Source organism: Drosophila mojavensis, unplaced genomic scaffold (assembly GCF_018153725.1).
Source record: "Drosophila mojavensis isolate 15081-1352.22 unplaced genomic scaffold, ASM1815372v1 contig_136, whole genome shotgun sequence".
NCBI lineage: Eukaryota > Metazoa > Arthropoda > Insecta > Diptera > Drosophilidae > Drosophila > Drosophila mojavensis.
The window spans coordinates 18839758-18863797 of record NW_025318667.1 but is presented as its reverse complement, the minus strand read 5'-3'; the positions used below and the strand labels follow the sequence as shown (position 1 = coordinate 18863797).

Here is a 24040-nt window from a genome sequence, read left to right as displayed (position 1 = left end):
TAAATCAACTCGAACTCAAATTTCACACTTAATACCTAGAGCACAATCTAAGCAAACTGTTTGGCGTATCGTGCAAGTGTGCTGCATATAACGTCACAAATAGATAGCCATATCCGATTGCAGACTTTTGGCCATAAGTATAAATTTTTGTATTGCCCTGGCAAGACTCGGGGCTGAAAGCTTCAGTGCTCGACTTGAGGGCGACGTGGAAAAACTTATTGAAAAGTCATAAGAGCCATAAAATACGAAAATGTCTTTGGCAGACGCACAGCAAAAGAGCTCTGCCTGTGGCTGGGGTAGGGGTAGGCGTGGCAAAAGCTTTAACTTGTCGCAAAAGCCGCATAAAATAAATACGGCGAACGGCGAAAGGGTAGGGAGGGAGGAGGAAGGTCTAGCAAATGGGATAACCTGAAACACATTATGCCAATGCGATAAACCCGCAAGCAACGAAATTGTTTTTGGCTTCATCTTGGCCTGGTCGGGCTTTCGCTTCAGCTACAGCCACAGCTCCAGCTTCAGCTTTTGCTTTTGTAAATCATTTAACACGCTCTCGATTTTTATTTTAATGGCATTGCCGGAAAGTTTTTAATGGCTAACGCAGCGGCAACAACTACAACAGCAGCAGCACCAACAATAACATCGGCAACAACAACAGCTTCTAGTTTCGGGCCCTCGTATTATGGCCATCGATAATATGCGCAGCGTTTGGCTAAGTGGCAGGCATCGCGGCATCAAAGTCCTTTTATGGCATGCCACAGCACACTCAAGATGTTGCCAACTCCCATGGCGAGCAATATATGTAGAAGTGGGTGTTTGTGCCACTCTCTCTCTCTCTCTCTCTCTCACTCACTCCGTCTCTCTGTGTGTATTGAAATATTTTCTCGCAGCGTTGGCAAATGTTTATTGCTCAGCATATTTCGGTAATTTTTGATGCATGCGAATTTGATATAACTTCTTAAGCACAAGCCGATTGTTTATATGAGGAAAAATATTATCATACATATATATATATATTTATATGTACATATATGTACATTAATATGCATGTAAATGTGCTTTAGTTGGGATCTAATCGGATCGCTCACCATTTAAAACTTCATGTCTTGACTTACGGATATAAAGACGGACGGACAAACGGACGGATGGACAGACGGACAAACGGACGGATGGACGGACGGACGAACAGACGAGCGGACAGACAAACGAACGGACAGACGGACAAACAGAGAGACAGATAGACAGACGTACGGATGAATTAACTTTTCGTTCTCAGCAAGAATATATTATCCTTAAGTGGTCTGCCACGCCTTCTTCTCCATGTTGCATACAGTTTCACAAAGCCACCGAAACTGTTCATGGTATAAAAAGTAGAGTAAATTCTACAGTCTGTATATGATCATACGTGAATGAATGCTACAGCGATCCATACTGCACTACTCGTTCCATTCCGCCGTCTCTGAGTGGCGTGATACTCAGAGGGCTTTGAAGTGTGAGTGAGTGAGCTGGAGCTATATATGCTGCACTCAGCCGAGTGAGCCACAGCGATCAAAGCTCAAGTGTTCGACGCGCCGATCAACATCGCGACGTTACGAAGAGCTATGCCTTTTCTTTAAAATGTGTATATATGATGGTTCTTCTCACAAATAAATATTGTATGTACTATAAATAAAAGCTTGTAACTGGAGAGCAAGTGCTGCTTGAGCATCGTAAATTCCGGGACTATTCAGCATAAGAAAGAGGAATGAAAGAGAAGAAAGGCTTGTAAATTGTGTGTGTTTGATGAGCGATGTATATGAATAGTATATACAGAAACAGATTTACATATCTATGCACATAAGTATATAAAAGTCGTCTGATATTTTAGAACATTAAGCTAATTTATAAATTAGAATTTTAGCTAATAGGCAGCTAAAGAGTTGAATGAATTTGAGCTTATTTTGTAAACTGCTCTCTCCCTCTCTCATTCTCTGCTCTCCGCTATCCGCTCCTCTACCACCTATGCCTTCTGCTGCTGCTGTTCCTTTTGCTCCACCTCTGACAGCCCTTTCACTGTCTCTCTCCCGCCCTCAGCCCCTGCTTGGTTAATGCCTTTCAGCTTGCATATGTGATATGCACAGGCGTCAAATGTTAGCGGCAATGTCAGCAGCAAACGTCCTGCAGGATATGCTTGCCTTGCCGAGCGCCCCATGCAAAGCTCATCAAATCACAATGCAACACACACTTTGTACATTATGTATATAAGTGTGTGTGTGTGTGTGTGTTAATGATAATCATGAATATTATGCTGCTTGTTTGGTGTGTATTTTGGGCCCCGGGCAAACAGTTTGCCTGTTGTTTGCCCAACAAAATGTTAATATGCTGAGCCAGCGTCCCGAAAGCCAAACCAAACCAAAACTAACCAAGCCAAACCAAGCCAAGCCAAGCCAAGCCAAAGCAAAGCAAAGCAGCAGGCGCATTGTTTAAATATTTGATTAGCTTTAGTTTTAGCTTCAGCTTCAGATTTGGCTCCAGCTTTAGCCAGCCATCTGCCTTAATATCCACTTTCATTTCAGCGTTTTTTGCACCGCATTCTGTTCAAGTCTTTTGTGCGCAATAAAATCAACTTAATTAAAGTTAAACAAGCAGCTAATCAAATTTTTATTATATTGTCTTGGCCAACACCCTTCAGCGCCAGACAGTTAACTAAACGTGGCGTAATTTCATTTTAAAAATGCATGCTCATGTCTATGTGTGTGTGTATCTGTGTGGATGTGTGTGTGTGTGTGTTTGTGTTGTTGTGGCTTACATGCGACTCCCCTCATTGGGGCACTGCCAAAGTCTGGCAAAGCTAGCGAAATATTTGTTTGTTGTGGCTTCTATTTTTTTCCCAATTTAAAAACGCATATATGTATGTGTATTGTGATACCCTGTACAAATATGTACAAATATTCGTGTATTTAGCAGTAATTGAAGTTTAAAATAAGCTATGCCCAAAATAAATCTCTAACTCTAAACAAAAAAGACATTTAAATGCATTAAAATTAACATTTATTAAATATTACTAATTTGTTTATATATGTATATCTATCATATACATATATGTATATGTATGCTATTTTACATATACTTAGAGTAGTGTACATAATTAATAGTGCGGCAGCAGTCGATGCAGGTGTGTGGGGGCTCAAATAGCTTTATTTCGCTAACATTTTGATCCCGTTGCATTACACATACACCACGCCTACGCCCACGCTCACACACACAGACACGTGCAGACACAGAAACTGCTGGACGAGTGTGAGCTCAAGTGCGTATAGAAGTGGGCGACGACTCGCTGGCGCCTTGGAGCCACCAGGCACGCCACATGGTCGGCGTGCGACTTTCAAAATCATCCACATTGTAGTACTCGAACTCCTCGTCGCAGCTCCAGCTGCCGATAATGTTGGGCCGCTCGACCAGACTCAAATTGGAGCTCAGATTGTTTGAGCTGCTGTTGTGCGGCTGGACGGTGATGGTTAGCTCCTTCAGCGGCAGCTCCTGGCACTGATGGCGACTGCTCTTTGCCACAGAGCTGGCCGAGCAGCAGCAATAGCAGCAGCAGCTACACATCTAATGGGAGGGAGAGGAAGAGAGAGAGAGAATGAGAAAACGAGAGTGAGTGAGAGACAAAACTATAATGAATGTAAGGCATTGTGCTGTAGTAAAACGATATTATATTTCGTTGAGAAGGACTGAGAGAGACAGACAGAGAGAAGACAGAGGGAGGGAGAGAGAGAGAGAGAGAGAGAGAGAGAGAAAAAAAGTGACAGTGAGTGAGAGATAATACTTTTCAGATGTTGTAAAACGAAAAATAAAAGAGACAGAGAGAGCGAGAGAGATGGAAAGAGAGAGGTAATACTATTATGCTTGAGCAGTACTAAAATGAAAAATAAAGGAGAGACATAGATAAAACTCATATCAATGAGCTGTAAGTAAATAAAAATTAAGATAAAATAAAATAGGTTCCAAAATAAAGAGAAAAAGAGAGAGAGAGAGAGAGCGAGAATCAATAAATTGAAGAAGAGTTTGATGAAAGAAGCTAGGCAAGCGACACTTAAAGAAATTCTTAGGAATGTTCTAGTAGTCGAGTAGATGTCTGAACGTAAGAGAATAAAATATAAAAATTTGTCACTTACATAAACAACAAATCCTCAAGAGCTGCAATTTAGGCCATGAATAACAGAACCGTCAAAAATCAATATAAGATCGATGCAGATGCTCAATAATATATTGAGATCGACGTAGCTTTTCAATGGTAGACTCTGCTCAGTAGCTTCTGAATGTGTAACTTCTCAATAGTAGCTTCTTCTTCTCGGTTGTAACCTTAGATCGATGTAGCTCCCCAATAGATAGCTTCTTCTCACTAGAGCTTCCCTTTGTGTGGAAGGTTGCAATGACTTTGAGCTGCGGCAGTTGCAATGCCAACGCCTTATATAGAGAGACGAGGCGAGTGCGAGTGAGCTCGACTTACTCTCGTTCATAGTCCGAAAGTAAAAGTTTACAATGGAAGTTTTCGTTATTTCTTGTTTTGTTTCTCTCTCTCTTTAGCCAGAATCACGCACTCGGCAACTGTTTGGCTAGACAGAGTGCTGAGAGAATGGCGAATTGTAACTGAATACTGTTTCGGTTATTCATAAACATAATCAGCAGCTGCGACAAATTCGTTTATGCAAAATGCGAAATAATTTATGAAATAATTGAGTGGATTATTACAGAAATCACTTGAAATTTATATATATATATGTGTTTGTGTATGTGTGTGTGTGTGTGATGACATACAGGTATAAATTTTAATAATTATAATTATGCTTAATACTGCGGCCATTCAATCAGTGGCAACGGCTACTGCTGCTGTTGCTGCTGTTACTGCTGCGGCTGCAGCTGATTATCATTCATCATGATGTATAAATAATGCGGCACTGTGGAGTTGGGGGAATTGACATATTGTATTACCAATTTGCAAAATGCAAATGCAAATGCGCTGACAGCCGACTGATGTCTAAAATTTCACGCACAAGCTGCTGCTAAATGGCCAAAAGGTTGCCATGGAAAATGGGGGGGAATTGGGATTGGGAATTGGGATTGGTGGAAATGTAGCTTTGTGTAACTCAAGTTCAGTTCAAAGTGAACTCTGAACCAGGCATATTGATTAACGCTCCCACCTTGCTCTTGATTGATATGGCCAAACACCTGACTAGAGTCAGCTTTCAGTTTTCAGCTTGCAGCTGGCTAAAAGGCAAAATAATGTGCGCCATTGCCCAGATCCACATCGGTGAAGATTTCAATTTCATCCTTGATGGCCACGCCCGAATAGCGCTCCACGCCGGCAGCCTTGCCCCTCTGGGCGGACTGTGGCGCCGGCAGCTCTGGTAACAGGTGACTGGGATGCACATCCGCACAGATGCTGATCTCCTCGAGGCGGGCTGGGGAATGGGAGCCGCGCATGACAACCGCCGATGGTGTCGCTAGCTGCTGCTGCTGCTGCTGCTGCTGCTGCTGCTGCTCTAGCTGCTCCAGCTCCAGGGTGTTCGCCAGCAGCCCCGGCTCCAGCTCCAGCTGTAGAGTGAGCTGCTGTGGCTTTAGCAGTGCCTCTGGCGTGGACGACAGCGTTCGCTTCAACTCCAGCTCCAGCTCCGGCTCCGTTGCCGTCATCAGCTGCGGCTGCGGCTGCTCCACCTTGCTGTGGCTCGGCGACTGCTGCTCGAGCTGATCGGCAAAGGTCTGCTCGTCGTCGTCCTGATGCTGCTTGTAGCAGTTGCCAAACAGGAAGCAGTCGGCGAAGAAGCGCATTGCTCGGCTGCCCGCCCACAACTGGCCAGTGGACGGGGCCCGGCGGCCAAGTGTCGCCGTTATATAGAGTGCTGCGGGTGCCGTGGCTGTTGCTTAATTGAAATGCAAATTGATTTTTCAGCTTCAGTTTCGGCACAGGTCTGTCAGCTGTTTGCTTATCGATTGATGATAGGTCGCAGCAGCTGCTTTTGTTTTTGCCGTTTTATTTTGCTTTTCTATTAATACATTTTCCTTTGGCTTAACACAGTTTCTTGCTTTAATTTTGTTTTTGCTGTTTTCTTTTCTTTTATTTATTTATTTATTTTTTTTTTATATATTTTTTTTTTTGTGCAGTTTCAATTTCAATTAGCTGGGAGGCGGACGCAGTCAAACACAATTTACACTTTTCGTTGTCTACTTTTGTGCGCCACGCCCATGCCCCTAACCGCTTTTGGAAACTTGGCGGAGCCTAATGAGTTTTGTAATTATGCAAAGTTGAACATAATTAGAACAGCAGCTCAAATACAAAATTACTCGAGATGAAATTCAAAACGAAATGAACGAATAAAAGCATTCACAATTGCGGGGGCGGGCCGGCCAAATATCCCCCAGCTATGTAGGTATGGCAGGAGATCTTCCTGCCAGCCCCATCCTGCCAGCTGCTCATAAACAATAAGTTGATAAACGTTGCCAACAATCGTTAGCTGCGCTACCCAAGCTACGGTTGCTGTATTCTGGGAAGCTGTTTGTGACATAGAGTAGTGCAGTAATTGATTGCAGGTACAGTGGGCATTGGCGACAATGCGACAGAGTTATAAGTGGGGAAACTATATACCATCAATGGTAGGGGAAATATATCAATTTAGATATGAGTGTGGTTTCAAAACAAATTTCTTTCAATAGAATAATTTTCACTTATATGCAAGTACAGTGGGCATTGGCAAATATGAGTATTATCATGTTGGTAGTTGTATAAATATTTTCACTATTGATTCTGCTCAACGTTTTTGTTTATTTCTAAATGTGGATTCGCTTCAGCATTTCAAACAAAATTTTAACCCTTTTGCAAGTACAGTAAACATTGGCTAATCTACAATTCCTGTTAATAATGAATTATTGCTATGATTTAACATTTTTATTCCAATTGTTTTGTTCGGATTTGAGCTCAAGGCATTTCAAATTATATATTCAATGTCTGCTGCTCGCTACAGAGAACTTTTAACTAGCTGTAAATACAGTAGTCACTGCTTAATGTATATAGAAATATAGATTAAATATATATTTAAATTTTTGTGCTGCTTTATCTCGACGTGAATCATGGCTAATGGCATTTCATAATATATTCAATACATTCAATCTCTGCTGTTGTCTATACAGAATTTCAGCTTGGCTGCTAATACAGTAGTTATTGTCGTATATTTAACTTACTATATATTGAAAATCAAATTTCATTGAAGGAAGACGCATTGCCTTTTCTAAGACTCCTAAGACTCCTAACTCCTAAACCATATAAACTTTCTTACTATTTATACCGAAATATTTTGTAGTTATTTCAACGAACAATTTATATCAAATTATAATCTATTTATCTTGATGACTCTGTGATTGGCTTAAAGTTTCATTGCAGAGTAAATTTCAAATATTATTTCATTTCCATAGTTTATTATTTCATTCAATCTTCACAAAATCCATTAAGCTTCACAAAATTGCAACACGAATAAAGCAAATTTGTGCAAATTGCACAATAATTACTTTTGTGAGACGAATGCAATATTTATTTCATTTGAAACTCAATTAAAATCAAAGCAATATATTTCGCTAGAAATGCAAAAAGATATAAATAAAAATGAAAATAAAAAATAAAATAAAATAAAATAAACAATTAGAAAATAGGAAATTTGGCTTTCTCTGTTCGCTATTCCAGTTAGAGCATAGAGAATTGTGGTTTGTCCGTGTGTGTGAGAGTGTATGCATGTGTATGTGTGTGTGTTTGCTAAATTTAAGCTTTCATATTGTGAGTTTAGATACACTGTAGAAGAGTAACGAGAGCATATTAGTTTATGTCAGCTGAGTGAAATAATGCAGTTTTATAAATATTATTAAACAAAGAAGTTTTTTTTTTTTTTTTTTTTTAATGCTGTTTAGAATGCAGGTCCTGAGCGCTTTAGCAAACTTGAAATGAGTTCAAAGCAATTCATAGCCGCTCTGGCATTGTGAACTGGCATTAGGCAGTCGTCTACAGTCGTCTCTCAGTATGAATGTTAAACGCTTTGAAGTGTATTGTAATGCAATCTTAAGACACTTAGGGCTACGCTTAAGGGAAGGCGTGGTCTGTAAGCATTATATATATTAATCTTGCTTTTGTTCAAAAAACTTCTTCAGCAAGCTAAAGCTAAGAGCTTTAGAGCTGAACTTCTCAGTGGGTAATAGCTAGCAGTTTTAAAGCTGAACTTTTTCAGCCGCTAATATCTAACAGCTTTAAAGTAGAACTTCTTCAGAAGGTAATAGCTAACAGCATCGTAGCTGAACTTTTTTATCGGATAATAGCTTTAAGCTCGAACTTCTTCAGCAGCTAATAGCTGACAGCTTTAAAGCTGAACTTCGTCAGCAGCTTCAAAGATGTGCTTTAGCATCTTATAGCCAACAGCTTTAAAGCTGTTTCGGCACTGTGAGCGAACATTAGGCCGTCGTATATAGCCGTCTCAAGTTTTTATTTTTTTTTTTGCTCTTCTGCTTCTTCTTTTTTTTTTTTTTTTTGGGTTGTGGCCAGGCAAACTAGAAAAATATCAATGTCATTTACAGGCCTTGGGCTAAATTGAGGGTTGCTGCTGTCAGTGGTGCGTGTGGTGTTGCTTAGTATTGTTGTTGTTGTTGTTGTTGTTGTTGCTGTTGCCGTTATGTAATGTTAGATGTCTGTTTGGTGTATTTTGTGCGTGTGCTCCTTTTCTATTGTTGTTGCTGTTGTTGGTGCTGCTGGGGCACATCATTGCGGTTATACTCGGGTTGCCTGGCGATTTGCCGCTGTGCAGTCTATGAGGATTCGCTTGTTGTTGTCCAATTTGTTGTTGTTGCTTGTTTATTTGGCTTTGGTCTCGTGGCTGTCAAACCAAGCGCATAACCGCAGAGCGACGCACAGCAGCAGCATCGGCCACCCCCAATTCGCCCACTGTTGCACGTTTGGCGGTTGCCACGCAGCTATTTTCAATTTGTGTTGCATAAGTTCGAGCAGCGCGCCCAACTAAAATGGAAGCTGCTGCAAATCTCATTTACTCACTTCTATTTTCATTCTCTAATTTTTTTTTTTGTGTGCGGCTTCTTCCACGGGCAGAGCAAATCCGTTTGGCAATCCGGAACGAGCTTCAACCCCGAATTGAGAACCCATCCACTCTCATTCCCATTTTTTTTTTCTCTGTGTCCTTTTTTCTGGTTTCTGTGGCTGCTTTGCCTGCGCGTCTGCCGTTGCTACTGCTGCTGCTGCTGCTGCTGCTGCTGCTGTGGTCATGCCCACTTGATGCGTATTTAATTAACGTTAATTGAAATTGATTTATGTATGCAGCGTGCGTACGCTGGCCCCTTCGCCTTCCCCCCGGGCCCGTTCTCCCCTTGGCATTGGCCTGCTTTGTTGGCCAATCGAAAAATATGCTGCGTGAAATTTGCGGCAAATTGTTGGATGTCAACAGAAAACAATTTTTGTATATATTTGCTGCATATTGAAGCATGAAAAATTTGTGGCTTCATTAAATTAATTAGGCGAAATAGAAAATTTGACGAGTTTCAAATTCGTCTTGTTGTGGCTGCTTGGTGAAGGAAGGTGATGGAACTGTTTCCTATGGATGCTGTAGTTCAGTTATTGACTTAATGTTTTCAAGAATGTGGGCCAGGTTGGAGTTAAGGGCACGAAAGATGTAAAGAAATTGTAAATGAATATTTTAAAAATTAAGCAGTAGTTAAGAAGAGGTAAATGCTGGAGAGCCAAACCCAAATATAATTTAATTACATGCAGAGTAGCTGCAGATGAAGCCAAGATAGATATGATTTGGATTGCTGGGCTGGAAATAGGAATTTTGCGGGTCACTAAACCTCTGGTTGCTCGCTGCCTAAATCATCCGATTTAAATGTTCCCAACTTCATTTACATGGGTTTTTGGAAGATGCGGGCCACCTCATCCTGCCTCAGACTTACAGGATATAAGCAGCCATAGAATATCATTAGAATAAAATACTATATATAGAATAATTATATAATATATAATACAGTCGAGTCTCGATTATTTGTACCACGCTAAATCAAAAATCGCAATACATAAAAAAAAAAAAATCGATCCCTTTGAAAGAAGTTTGTGCTCAATAATTCTCGATATTGAATTTCCGTACAAAAAAAAAAAAAAAAAAAATAAACCTATCCCTTTGCCATTTTGAATTATCAGGATTCTATTGTATTATAAAATTTATAAGTAAATTTTTGGAACGTATAATATTTATATACAGAAGCTTTTCTATGTTCCATACATACATATGTATATACAATATTTATCTTTGTGTGCTTGGCAGATACTCTGTAAGTTCTTGGTCACATGAGTTAACATTTACAAATCTCAATTCATCACACAAATTAACAATTCAGAGCATAAAAAGCAAATGTAGGAAATCCGTGGCTTGAGCTGCACAAATTAATCAACGAACAGACTTAAAGATCAAGGCTGAAATTTGCAGCCTGAATTAAGCACAAGTCATGTGCTCATCAAAAGAATACTCGAAAGCCCGCAGCTCGTGCGGGGGGGCAGCAGAGGTTATCAGATTTTTGATGTAAAAACTAATCAAATCAACGCGCGGCTGCTGATGCTCGAGCCGGTCATACGGGGCACCATAAAATTAACGAGCGGCGCCTGGAAATGTGCAATGCGTTTGCGCAATTTCCACATCATTAATTTTTTGTTGTGCTTTTCCATTTCGGCACAAGAAGCGCAGCAATTGCAGAAACAAAAGCAGAAGCAGAGGCGAAAGAGGGAGGGGAAAGAAAGTTAAAGAAACACGAATTCGTGTGGCGCACATTAAAAGAGCTCAGCGAAAAACACATGTGAGAGCAGCAGCTGCTACTGCTGTGGTTGCTTCTCCTCCTCCTGCTGCTCCTGCTTCTGCTGCTGCTATTGTTATTGTTGTTTTTAGCTTTTATGTTGATTTAATTAGAAAACGCAGCAGGCGCAACTTTTCTTGGAATCTCTTTTATGGCATAATTTTAGGCACAACGAAATCGAAGCAGTCCCTAACTGTGCGCCTGCTGCCATCGAAAAAGACAATAAAAAGCGAGCCAGAAATTAACGAGCGGCACCTGCAGCACCCAAAGCTGAAGTCTCGTAAATTAGGAGATGGCACGAGTATTTTATGTGTGCGCAAATAAATGTGAGATGATGCGGCACACGGTTAGGCATCAAAGCGGCAGCAGCAAATGTTTGCCCGGCTACTTTTTCCAATAAAAATCACTCATACGACCTGTTAACCGGATATCACACATACGCATGCATATAACATCAATATGAGTACATGTGTGTGTGGGTATGTGTCGATTTACTGCTTTTACTTATGTTTTATCTTTCGCTCTTTCTCTTTACAGGTGAGTTCTTGATTTCTGTTGGGCAAATTGCAAATGCTTTTGCAACTGTACTGAAGCTGAAATTGGAAAAGTCGTGAGTAGCCAAAAAGATCTGCAGCTAAATGGGCTATATATGTATATAAATATATATGTATATAAACATATTTACTTATCATACCAAGGCAAGCATTAGTCAAGAATTTAACGTTGCTTACAAGTTTGTCCTGATTGACTGACTGCTTTGAAAGCCAAAATCAAAATATACTTTGAATCCACATGAAGACCTTGGGCTATAATAACTAAAACCAAATTACAATTAAAGCACTTAATTATGATGTTAGAAGCTAGAAGAGCAAACAAAAGTACGAAAAGTTTTTCAAGCTGCCTTAATGTTTTATGAATTCTAATATATTCAAGTCAATTAGATATTCATAGAAGGGCCTGGATTGAAGACCAGCAACAGCTAGAAAAATTAAGCAATCGTGGGTGCTATCTAGATCCTGATCAAGTTATCTATCAACAAAATGGCATAATAATTATAATGGTAATGGAAATATTTTATTAAATAGAAGCTAAATCTAAAAACTAATTGTATTAATACAATAACAATTTGTAAAATTAATTTATTATTTATCTTAATTAGTATTCCATATATATCTAGGCAGCTTATGATATTTTATTATATAAAAAAGCTAAGTCTAAAAACTAACTGAATTAAGACAATTAAAAATTGTATTGTTTTTTAAGCTCATAATTTAATAAAATTAAATTAATTTATTTTAATTAGCATCCCATACACATATATCTAAGCAGTTTATGCAATTTTAACTATAATAACATAAAAATACAATTAATATTCCATATGTATCTAGGCTTATCTAGGCTTCAGAAATCATATACGAAATCCATACAAATTCAATTGATGCTCAGCTTTTGTAAAGAGATTTCGCTGCTAGAGAATTCGCGGTTCAAAGAAGCATTTCAATCATTAGCCAAGTTAGTGGAAATAGAAAAACCAACAGGAAAATTATTTCCTGTTCGTTGATCTTTGGTCGCTGTTGTTGTAGTTGTTGTTGTTGCTTCTGTTGTTTGTTTTCTAATTCCGGCAACAATGAAACGCTGTCTAGAAATTTTCCTAATTATGCGTTACCTGCACGTACCACGTACCAGTGGGGAGGCAACAGATTTTGCAAATGTTTAGCCGCGCCCACCCGCCAGCACACACACACACACACACACACACACACACACACCTACACCCAGCCACCCGCCCACTCACCTTAGTCAATGGGCCACAAAAACGACGAAACAATAGCGCAAAAATGTCGAGTGATGCCAGCGAAAAAGCGAATGCGCTATGTAAATTTTGTGTGCTGACAACAAAACCCCAAAAAGCTTACCTTCAACCTCCCACCCACCCACACACACACACACACACCAACACACACATACATACACTTAACGTTTCTGTGATTAACAATTACAAAACAGCAGCAGCAAAAACAGAAACTGAAACCTCAGAAGCGTTTGCCGTATCCAAAAAACCAGTCAAACAATACGCAGGCGACTACCATTGTGCCGTGAGAGAGAGATAGAGGGGGGGAAGAGAGGGAGAGAGGAGAGCGAGGGAGTTAGATTGGGCGAGGCTTGGGGGCTGGTCGTGGCATTTGCCGGCGTCCGCTACGTGCGTTGCCATAAGCAATTTAGCTAATTTTCTACAACGACTAACGCAAAATAATCGAAGCGTAAGATAACAAAAACAGTTGAGCGCGTTGCTGTTGCTGTTCATGTTATTATTGTTGTTGTTGTTGTTGTTGCTGGTGATGCTGCTGCTGCCACGCCCCCTTCCCGTGCTTCTCCTCCCACTGTTGAATAAGTAGAGAGCAGAGCAGCAACACAAAAAAAAAAAAAAAAATGAAATAAAACAAAACAATGGCAGCAGCAAAATCATCGGTCATGCCTCGGACGGAAAGTTTTAGCCAGAGTTGCCATCCTCATGGCCAGATTTTTGTATTTGTTACGTGGGATTTGTTATGCGCTTGTTATACTCATTCACGAAAGTGAATCAGTATATTGGTTTTGTGCAATGTCCGTCTTGCTGTCCGTCCGTCTGTCCGTCTGTCCGTCTGTCCGTCCGTCCGTCTGTCCGTCTGTCCATCTGTCCGTATGAACGCAATCTATTTCGGCGCTATTGAAGCTAGAGACTTGAAATTTGGAACACATACTCGTGTATATCTCCGATTTATAAAGTGTTAAAATTTTCCCGATCCGCCCACTAGGGGCGTGGCAAATCGGAAAATGCATTTTCCGATATACCAGAAATCATGTTTGTTGAAGAGCTAGAAAGCTGAAATTTGATATGGAGGTCCGCGTTGACCACCCAAGATCACGAGCTATGGCGGATATATCTACGCCCATTGGGGGCGTGGCAAATCGGATAAAACTGTATCTCCTAAAGTTGTAAACCTAGAATGCTGAAATTTTGCACGTCAGCTAATGGTATGATTCTATAAAGTCTGAAGATAAATTATAAGTCTACGCCCATTGGGGGCGTGGCAAATCGGACCTGAAGATATAGTGATTTTTTGAATTCTCCTATATTTTGGACACTATTGATGGCAGAGACCTCAAATTTTGTATATATACTCGGACTGATCACCCAAGACCAAAAAGTTTTGTCGGATATATGTCCGCCCACAGGGGGCGTGGCAAACCGCAAAAGTTTATATCTCCTAAAGTATAATAGCTAGAAGCTTCAAATTTGGATAGTTGAGTTACTGGTAGCCTCCTCTATCGATTTCCCAAAAATAATTTTTACGCCTCTTTAGGGGCGTGGCATATCGAAAAATACCCTGTAATTTTCACATTTTTTGAGGGTAAGCATTCAAACTTTGCAGTTAGGGTACCGTTATCTCTTTCTAAAAACTGACCAAAAATGAGGTGTCTACGCCCAGTAGGGGCGTGGCAAATCGGAAAAACCTGTATATTCTACAGTATTAGAGCGAAACTTAACTACTAAATTGTTGATGGTATGTGAATGAGTATTCCGCAGTCGGTAACGCCCGACTGCAACGTTCTTACTTGTTATTTTTGCCACACACCCCCCACCCCTTTGTGCCGGCGGCAGCGTGGCAATTGTGCCACGTTCTGCCATTTGCATTGTCGAATCACAGTTAATATATATATATATATATATATATATATAAATATATATATATATAGGTATATGCTCTTGTATTACTTTTCAATGACTGCTCAAAAATCAATGCACTGCGAGAAATAAAGTGTTTAAAAGCAGACTTTAACTGTAATTGTTATGCATAAGTATGTGTATTTTATATAGGGAATACATATAAGATAAATATAGTTGGTGGTTTACCCCTTAGCAGAACTTTCTAAATTCCGATTTGTGCTCGCAATTGTTGCTTGATGCTGCTGCTGCTCCTGCTGGCTAGTGCATAAACATAACAATAAATGTAATGTTTTGTAGTCTAGTGTAAGCGTAGTTTGTAATAATCATCATCATAATCATCATAAGGCGGTCATAACATGGGATTTACTGTCAGGTTTCGCAGCGCCCTCCACCAACCCTCAACCCTCTATCCACTGCCCCTGCCCAGGTCTTGTTTAATAATCGTAGCTTTTTATGCCCTTGGTCATGGCTGTCCGTTGCTGTAGGTGGCTGTGGCTCTGGCTATGGCTGCAACGCGTCTCTGTCGACCAGAGCAGCTAAAAATCAAATTTGCCTTGGCTACATTTATTCCGGCATCAGAGTATTCCAGCCAAACCCTCAGCAAATGCCATTTGATTGAATTTTAAATATTGCCTCAAGACGTTTGCCAGCTGAAACGAGTTGAGCTGGACGTTCTGGCATCATATCACTTTCTCTCTCTCTCTCTCACTCACTCACTCTCTCGCTCTCTACAGCTCTCTCTCCCACATTTTTCTTATATTGGAAATAGAAATTAAAAGTTATATGAAACGTCGAGAAATAAGAGAACAATGCAGTAGCTCTTATTTCATTATCAAAATGCTCTCAGCTGATTTTGACAAACATTTATATAAATTATTGCTTCTTCATAAATATGTCTAGGTTACAGGAGAGTATGACTTCAATATGGAAAGAAAACAAGAAAAATTGAGCCTCTATTTGACTGAGATCTACTAAAACTATCAATAGTCTCCTCAGGCACTGTTTCGTTAAATATGCAATATTCATACACATACATACACGATGTAGAATTTGAGTGAAGCCATGCAAATGTCGAGTGAGCAAACATAGAAGGAATGGGCACGGGGAGATGAGCACAGAGACAATAATCACATAGGGAGGCATCACTGAGATTGTGATCAGAGAGAGTGACCACTAAGAGAGCTATCTTTAAAGAGTGATATTTGAGAGAGTGATCACAAAGAGAGTTATCAAAATGTGATCAGCGAGAGTGATCATTGATAGAGTCATTTTTGAGAGTGATCACAAAGAGAGTTATCAAAATGTGATCAGCGAGAGTGATCATTGATAGAGTCATTTTTGAGAGAGTGGTCAAAAAGAGTTATCAGAGAAGAACGTACGCAAAAAGACTGATCAGAGAGAGAGAGAGTAAGAGAGAGAGAGAGAGAGAGAGAGAGACACATAGGGAGATCACAGAGAGGATAAACACAGGCAGATCAGGTACAGGAAAAGTGATTACATGGAAGATCTATATTCATGCTTTTACAGATATAATATCATATTGTCTATAATTAATAATTAATATATCCATATATATTCAATTCAATTTACGAAATATTACGATCCCTCATCGCACTCTATAAACAAGCTGGAATCTTTGCAATATTCACTTACTTAACTATCTACCAACAGCTACAACAATTCCACAGATAGTTTACTCCTTTCATAGCACATTATCCGCATACACCATATGAGTGTTCCCATACATATGTCTCCATATACGATAGTCAAGGACTTCTTTCATTGCTGCTTTTATTCATCGTAGCCTTTTCTCTTACACGTGCCCTGCCGCTGTCCAGTCAGACATTAAACAGGAGTCCTTGCCTAGTCCTGCACTGTAAACGTGTGTGTAAGTGAATTAAATAAATTTCGTAGCAAATTCCGTTGGCAAGATAAATGCGCTTATTGACTTGAAACGGCCGCGCATAAATTTTCCAGCTGCTACTTTGCCGTTGGCTCGGCCCCAGCCAACATGTCCGACAGACAGCCTTTTCACAAAGCTCGAGTCCACCTGTCTGTGTATAAATTAACTGCAACTTTAACTGTCTCATGCGGCCTTCTCTCTGCGTCTTTCTCTTTCTCTGTTTCGCGCTGCCCCATGGTGCCGGGCAAGGTGTGACAAATGTTCAGGTCCAAAGATTTGCAGCTCCGAGTCCCTGACAGTTGTCTGGCTCTGACTTGAGCCAAGAGCTGAGCCAGGACATGTTGCCCGGGCACTTAAATTGATTGCAGTGCATTAGCCTCAAGCAGCTGAAAAGAGTCAACGAAAGCATAGCATACGTATTATCCACTGATTAGCTCTTCAAATATCACCATACACAAAAACTACCTGAAAACTTCCATAATTTTTAGCTAGCCAGCCAGTTAATCTATTTGATAGGTTTTATGCTCTATTTAAAGTATTTGTTCCAGATAAACAAATTTTTTTTTAAAGATTTGTAAATGTATTTGTATAGACAAGGGCTTAGCAAATAGTCTTTATAAACTACAGTTATGATAAGATAGAAAATCATCCAATTTTGTCTCTAGTAATTTCATTCCTCCGATTGCTGCGGTCTTAGCATCCTATTTACTTTATAAACGAAATGCAAAATCTCTCTCTCTCTCTCTGTCTCTCTCTGTTTCTCTTTATCTCTCTTCGTCCACGTATAGCTTTGATGGCATTTAATTTCCCAGTCCACTCTAGGAATCACGCAGCCAACTCCATCACGTTCCTAAACTTATCCTTCTGCACGCGTCGCCTTAGCTGAAGCTAACTTTCCCTCTCTCACTCTCGCTCCCAGTGGCTCTCAAACTCCCTCTCTCTTTTTGTCTGATATCTCATAATTGCATAGGCGAGTTAGTACTCATTAAAAGCGTTAATCGCTGCGCTGCTCTGTCGTTTCGATTACGCTTTTATGTGTTTGCATTTTGAGGACTTTACTTTTAATTCGGTGCCAAAGCGCTCAGGCACCGACGCAATTCGGGACACAAACCGATTTGCATAAATTTACGCGCAATGATAGCCCCGCTCGCTCACTCTCTCCTCCCCCATTCGGCGTCCTAGACCCATTCGCTCCGTCACTTTCGGCGTGATGAAACGCTGTCGTCACCGGTCTGCAAAAGCCACGGGCGTTTGTCCAAGGCGTCGACATCGCTGGCGATGACATTGAGTCGCGGCATGCCAATGGGTTGGGCGAGACTAGCGAATACCCTCTAGGGAAATGAAAGTAAATGTGCTAGGGAGCTGACCATAGAATCCTATGTAGGTTGTTCCTAAGTTATTTGAAATGAAACAATTACGTATTTGAAATAATGTTTTATACTTTCATTTTCATAGCTCTGCTTATGCTAAAACTAATGCATAAATCTATGGTACATTTATTATTATTTACGATCTGCAATCTCTTGCAAGACTTTCAAACTTCTCGGGATTTTGAGCTAGGGTATTGGGAGGACACTTAATTAAAAATTTTATTACGCAAATTTTGCCTTTTGTGTCGATAATTTTATGCTTATCATCGGCGCCGAGCTGCTGGCGGCTTCTAATTTGCAACATCAGCTCTGGGCTGAGGGTGAGGCTGGGGCTGGGGCTGGCTCTGGGCCAATGTCGCTGCGGCAAAAGGTGTTGCAAATACGCACAGTGAATACAAAGGCAAAAACGCTGCTAACAGCCAGCGGACTCAGACTCCCACCCACGTCCATACCCAAGCCCCCACGCCCCCACTCAGCAGCCAGCGGGCAAATACATAAAAACGGAAATTAAAAAGGAAGCCAACGCAGCAAACTCACGACACGGCCAGCGATTGCTGCTGCTTCTGCCAGTTGGCGACTTGCGCTCGGACCTGGTCTGCGATATCGTCTTGGACGATTTTACTTTGCTTTCTGTATGTGTCTGTGTGCGTATAACCATTGCCATTGCTGCTGCCTTGCCCTTGCCCCTCCTATTCCCTAGCGCCTGAGTCGAACGGAAGTTTTCGCTTAATATGCAGGAAATTTCATTAAAGTTGCTACAACTTGGCCAACAGCGCTAGGGTTAGAGCATCCAGAGGTGGCTCACGTTGAAGCTTTGTCACTTGATCGCTATTATTTTGATGCTCATCAATTCGGACATCTTTCTGACAGCTGGCGTAACCAATTAGCTGTTAAAACCCTCTTTAAAATAGAGCTGCGAAGGTTGCGTTACTTTACCTAAATGCTTACGTAGTCCAGCCAAACTCACGTCAAAGTAATAAAGCTTAATGTGGAATCACTTAAGCAGATGACTAACATATTAATACGTTGCAAGGCATTCCGTAGTTGCTTGCGGAACTACTTTGAAAAAAGATTTGTTAACGGAAATTTAATTGTTTAACTTACTTTATGTGGTTTGCTTACCTACGATAGTTTTGTATATTAATTTACGTAGTTTTTAATGTATTGGCGTCATGTCACGTTACGTTATTTAATAACGTTACACATTTTTTTACGAATCGTTATGGCTGATTTAACGTTACTGCATCGTAACGTTTACGATACATAATTGCGTGTCTTATGTAATAACGTTACGTTTAACTTCATTTGTCACGTAAGTCAATGTCTTACGTAATTGCGTTACGTAAGTCAATGTCTTACGTAATTGCGTTACGTAAGTCAATGTCTTACGTAATTGCGTTACGTAATTCCATATCTTACGTGATTGCGTTACGTTATTCTATATCTTACGTATTTGTGTTACGTAATTTCATATCTTACGTAATTTCACATCTTACGTAATTTCATATCTTGCGTAATTTCATATCTTACGTAATTGCGTTACGTAATTTCATATCTTACGTAATTTTATATCTTACGTAATTGCGTTACGTAATTTCATATCTTACGTACTTTTATATCTTACGTAATTGTGTTACGTAATTTCATATCTTACGTAATTGCTTTACGCACGTAAATCTTTACCTTATGAAAAGAATGAGGTTGTTTACGATATGTAAATGGGTCTCTTACATTATTGTTTGCCTTATATAATTGTTTCCGGTATGTAAATGTTTACGTTACGTCATTGCGTACGTTACATCATAATCATTTACTATGAATATATGGAAAGAAATTTAATCAACAAAATGTATTTCAATATGCTGGTCATAAAGCAAAACGTAATCTATGAAGTTACGTATGCTTCTAACGTTAGACTTGTCAAGTTTGTGAAGTAAATGCTGACATATTGCAACACTCAACGTTGTTTGCCTTCGCTTTACAACATAAGACAACATGCCATGCAGAAAAACAAACGAACATGTCTTGCACGTAACACGTAACGTAACGTGACAGCTTATGACAAATCCAACAAGCACACAGACAGACACAAAGACAGACACACATCGTTATTGCCATAATTGATATGCTGACTGGACGAGAGTGGACAGAATGGAGCTTGCAAGAAGTGCTGCCCACTTGCGAGATGCTGCTAACTAATAGGCCTATCACAAGCAAAGCTGTCTGTCTGTCTATCTGGCTGGCTGTCTTTCTGTCTGGCAGCAACAATTGCCTCAATGAGTCGCTGCCACAATCAATTGGACAGCTGGGCGGCCGTGTGGCTGGCAGCTGGCAGCTGGCATCTGGCCAAAAATGAGTTTCAATCATGAGAACGACACAATAACCGGCAAACAGTATAGGCCACACGTCAACGCTTACGCCCGCCGATTGCCAGGCGGAGGCAGCCAGCTGAAGACATAAAAAATTTAAGCAATGCGGCATTTTACACCTTTTGGCCAAGGACAGCAACACCTCAGCCGAGGAGCTGGAAACTTCAGTTTGAGGCAGTTTGAGGCAGTTTGAGGCAGTTCGAGGCAGTTCGAGGCAGTTCGAGGCAGTTCGCAGTTCGCAGTTGCCAACTCTGGCCATCAGTGTGGCAATCAAAAGCAATGATTGTTGCACATAAAACGAAACGGTTATGTTTATCTGGCTTGCGCCCAAAGGCCGCTTACAGAACCCCCTCAGCACCTCACCAAACCCGCCGTACCGCCCTCTTTAACCCAGAATTTTTGGGGCAGCCTAAGTAAAAGAAATGGGAGCGCGAAGTAAATATTTAATGGCAATATAGCTTTCACTCCCCTCCACCCCACCTGGCCGGCTTCGGGCTCGGTGCGTAGCTAATGGACTCCAGCGCTGTAAACTGTTACTGTTCTTTTTATTTTGCTTCTTCTTGAACTGTTTCTTCATCGGCTTTTGCTTTTTTTGTTGGTGTTGTTGTTCTTGCTGTGCTTACATTTTGAACAAGTGCAAATGTTTTCCTTTTTCGCCTTTTCACTCTTCTTATTTTTTTTTCGCCGTTTTCATGGCATTTCATTTTATTTAATTTCAGCTTTATTATGATTATATTTTCTTAGCTGAATAGCTTAATATAATGGCGGCCCGGGCGAAAGCTGTGCGCCTGAACCGCTCCTGGGTCTAGTTAGAATTGCGGCATCAGTCGCGCAAAGCGCAGCAAACAAAAGCCAAAGCAAATGGCATGAAAATTGAAAATGAAACGTAACACGCCGCAATTCCGGAAACAAATGGATGCCAATGCCGAAGATGGGCAACTGAAGCTTTGAGCGCCACTCCCCCGCCCCTCGGGCTGTGTAAATTTTCTGCTAGCTGCATCAGAGGCAACAGCAAAAAAAAAGAAGCGCAGAAAAAGAAGAGGCAGAGCAAGACAACGTGCAGACATGTGCTGTGGCAGTAAACGATAGTTCTTTGGAGCAGAGCGAGAGCGTGCGCACACAGCCCACCGAGATGGGGCTCAATTGAGCATTGGCAAACGCTTACGCAACGTTTTGTTTGAGCAGCAGCAATGCGCGCGGGTGGCACGAGACAAATGGCTGCACCCGGGTGGCAGCTGCCTGACAGGTGCACCTGCCATCCGGCCCAGCCACTCGTAACTGCAAGTCACTGTAACCGCACTCAGATAGTCCAGCCAGCATCGAGTTGAACTATTCTACCCGCCAACTCCCTACATCCCCATTCCACCTCCCCACTCAAATTTACATGCAGCAAATGAACCTGAAATGCAAAAAACAAATAAAATGAAAGCTGCGCTGTGGGAGAATGCAACAAAAAAATTCAAGCAGTTATCATGAAATACCCTTTGCTTGAATGAGCTCTAAGGCAGCTAGTATCGATTGTTATCACTACTATTTGAAGAATTGTTGGTTATAGAAGATAAAGTGATTTTAATAACTAATAAATTCCTTTTCTTCATTTATTATTTAGAGATTTTAATTGCAGCTGAAACTTTTTATTCAGTTCTGGCAGTGATTTAAATTTGTATTTATAATAGATCATGTATTTAGAATCTGCTTTACCATCACTATTATTTTAATAATAATATAAAAATATATAAATAATAATAATAGTACAAATATAAAAAATAACATTTTATGTGTAAAGTGTCTTAGTTTAATAATATTATACAAATTATATAAATTATAACAATAATACAAAAATTAAATATAGTATTTTATGTGTAAAACATCCCAGTTTAATAATATTATACAAATTATATAAATGGTAATAATAATCAAAAAATAAAAAATCATATTTTATGTGTGAATTATGTTATTTACTGTCAATAATATTTGAAACAAAATTAACTAACACTTTATACTAGTAAACTTAGCTTTTTATATTTATATTTTAATTTTTTATTTTTTATGTATTTATTTATTTGTTTTTTTTTTTAAATTTGATTAATATTCGATAACAGCTGAAGCAATTTGTCTCATTCTTACTTAGACTGCAGCATTAAAATTTATATATATATTACTAAATATAATTAAATATAATTAATATATGAATATGTATGCAAAAGTTATATTTTTTTTTGTGATGTGTAACTTTTGTTGTTATTCAATTTAATATTATATATATATTAATATATACATAATCACTACTATTCTACATTACATATATTATTATTTTCATGAACCAATTTCGATATGAAACTTTGAAATAAATTTTCCTAGAACTATTTGATGCATTTTGCGATATAAAGTAATTTACTTAACCGTATTTTATGCCCTTTAATCACTATAATAAAAGAAACTAATTAATGAATTATATATACTCTGCTGGGCAATACTTGAATCAGCTTAAAATGCAATAGCAATCGTTTACCCTAATATATATACGTTTGTATGTATGAACATATCGTATATACACACGCCAGACACGCATGGTACCTGAACCCAAAAGGTAAATACTTCAATTTGCGCAAAATGTTGTCAGGCTGGAGCTGTAGGTGGAGCTGCTGTTGCAACTACCAGATGAATGTGGCAGGAGCGTAAGCGGAACCAAATCCGCTGTGTGGGTCAGTTGAAAAATGTAAGATAAATAAACTGCATTCGTGTATTCGCCACACAGAGCCACATAGCCATAGAAGGGAAGAGCAGCAGCAGAAGCAGCAGCAACGGTAGCCGTCCAGGCACTACAGCAATACAAAGTGAAATGGAAAATTGCAAAAGAAATTGAAAAGCTTATCCATACAGACACACGCCCATACACTTACACACACAGACACACCTATACTTACACTCACATGCATTAATGAAGCTGTCCGTTTGCGGCTGTTGTTGCTTTTTTCTGCTGCTGGGTTTTGGTTCATTTCTGGGCTTTAAGCTGTGGGCCCAGCTCTCATGTTTGCTTAGTGCAATGCTTGTTGCTCTCACAAAAATCAACGCACACACACACAAATACACCCACACACATACACATCTGCATTCGCTGCTCACATTTTTACCTTACGCAACTAAAGGGTGTAGCCAAACGTCAAAGAGCCATATAAACATGGAAAGCCAAAGAATGCAAATGCGTATGTGTGTGTGTTTGTGTAAGTGTGTGTTGCTATACGGACTTTGTTAAATCTTTATGCAAGCCATTCAAGTTAAACGTTATATGAAAAGTAACTTTAATCAACATTTAGATTAGTTTAGCTTAAAAAATTAAATGAAAAATAATTAAATCTAAACTTTGTTTTCTTTTGACAAGTAATTCTCTTCAAGTTCAAGTAATTATCTTAAATAATTATTATACGATTTGGAATTTTTATTTAAATGTTGTTAAGCTCCACAGTAAATGCTGCCTGCCCCAACCTAAAGCGCTTAGCTAAGCGCCTTAAGGCCAACTTAATGCTGTTAGCAACTTGAGAGCTAGAAAGTCGAAGGCAGCTGACGGCTTTTGCTCTCAACATGATCCCAGCGACACGCAATAAAAATTTTCTTTGACATCTCTCAGTCAATTACCAAAAAAGAAGGAAAAACAACAAAAAGACAAAAAAAAAAAGAGACAAATTCTAAGCGAGCGCTCAGCATCAAAGACAATTCGAAATGTGAAAATCCAAATTCAAATTCAAATTGAAGCTAACTCGCGCCAAGGGACACTTGAGTGTTTGCCAGGATGTGGCAAGTGCTGCACGTCCTCATTTCCGCCCCCATC

The 24040-nt window shown here is 39.9% G+C and overlaps 2 protein-coding genes across 11 annotated transcripts in view; one reads left to right on the top strand and one right to left on the bottom strand.

The window, feature by feature from the left end:
• LOC6584206 (uncharacterized protein CG43867) overlaps positions 1–24040 on the top strand; it is a 136503-nt gene that overhangs the window by 56098 nt on the left and 56365 nt on the right. The window lies entirely within an intron of this gene.
• Positions 3100–4439, bottom strand: LOC6584212. The gene is made up of 2 exons (XM_015161499.3): positions 4155–4439; positions 3100–3588 (listed from the first exon to the last, which is right to left on the bottom strand). Exon 2 carries the CDS (start codon positions 3586–3588, stop codon positions 3283–3285), a length of 306 nt encoding a protein of 101 aa, XP_015016985.1. The 5' UTR covers positions 4155–4439; the 3' UTR covers positions 3100–3282.

Bases quoted from the DNA above. Each gene is read 5' to 3' on its own strand.
- LOC6584212 (XM_015161499.3), bottom strand. From the start codon at position 3,588: ATGTGTAGCTGCTGCTGCTATTGCTGCTGCTCGGCCAGCTCTGTGGCA.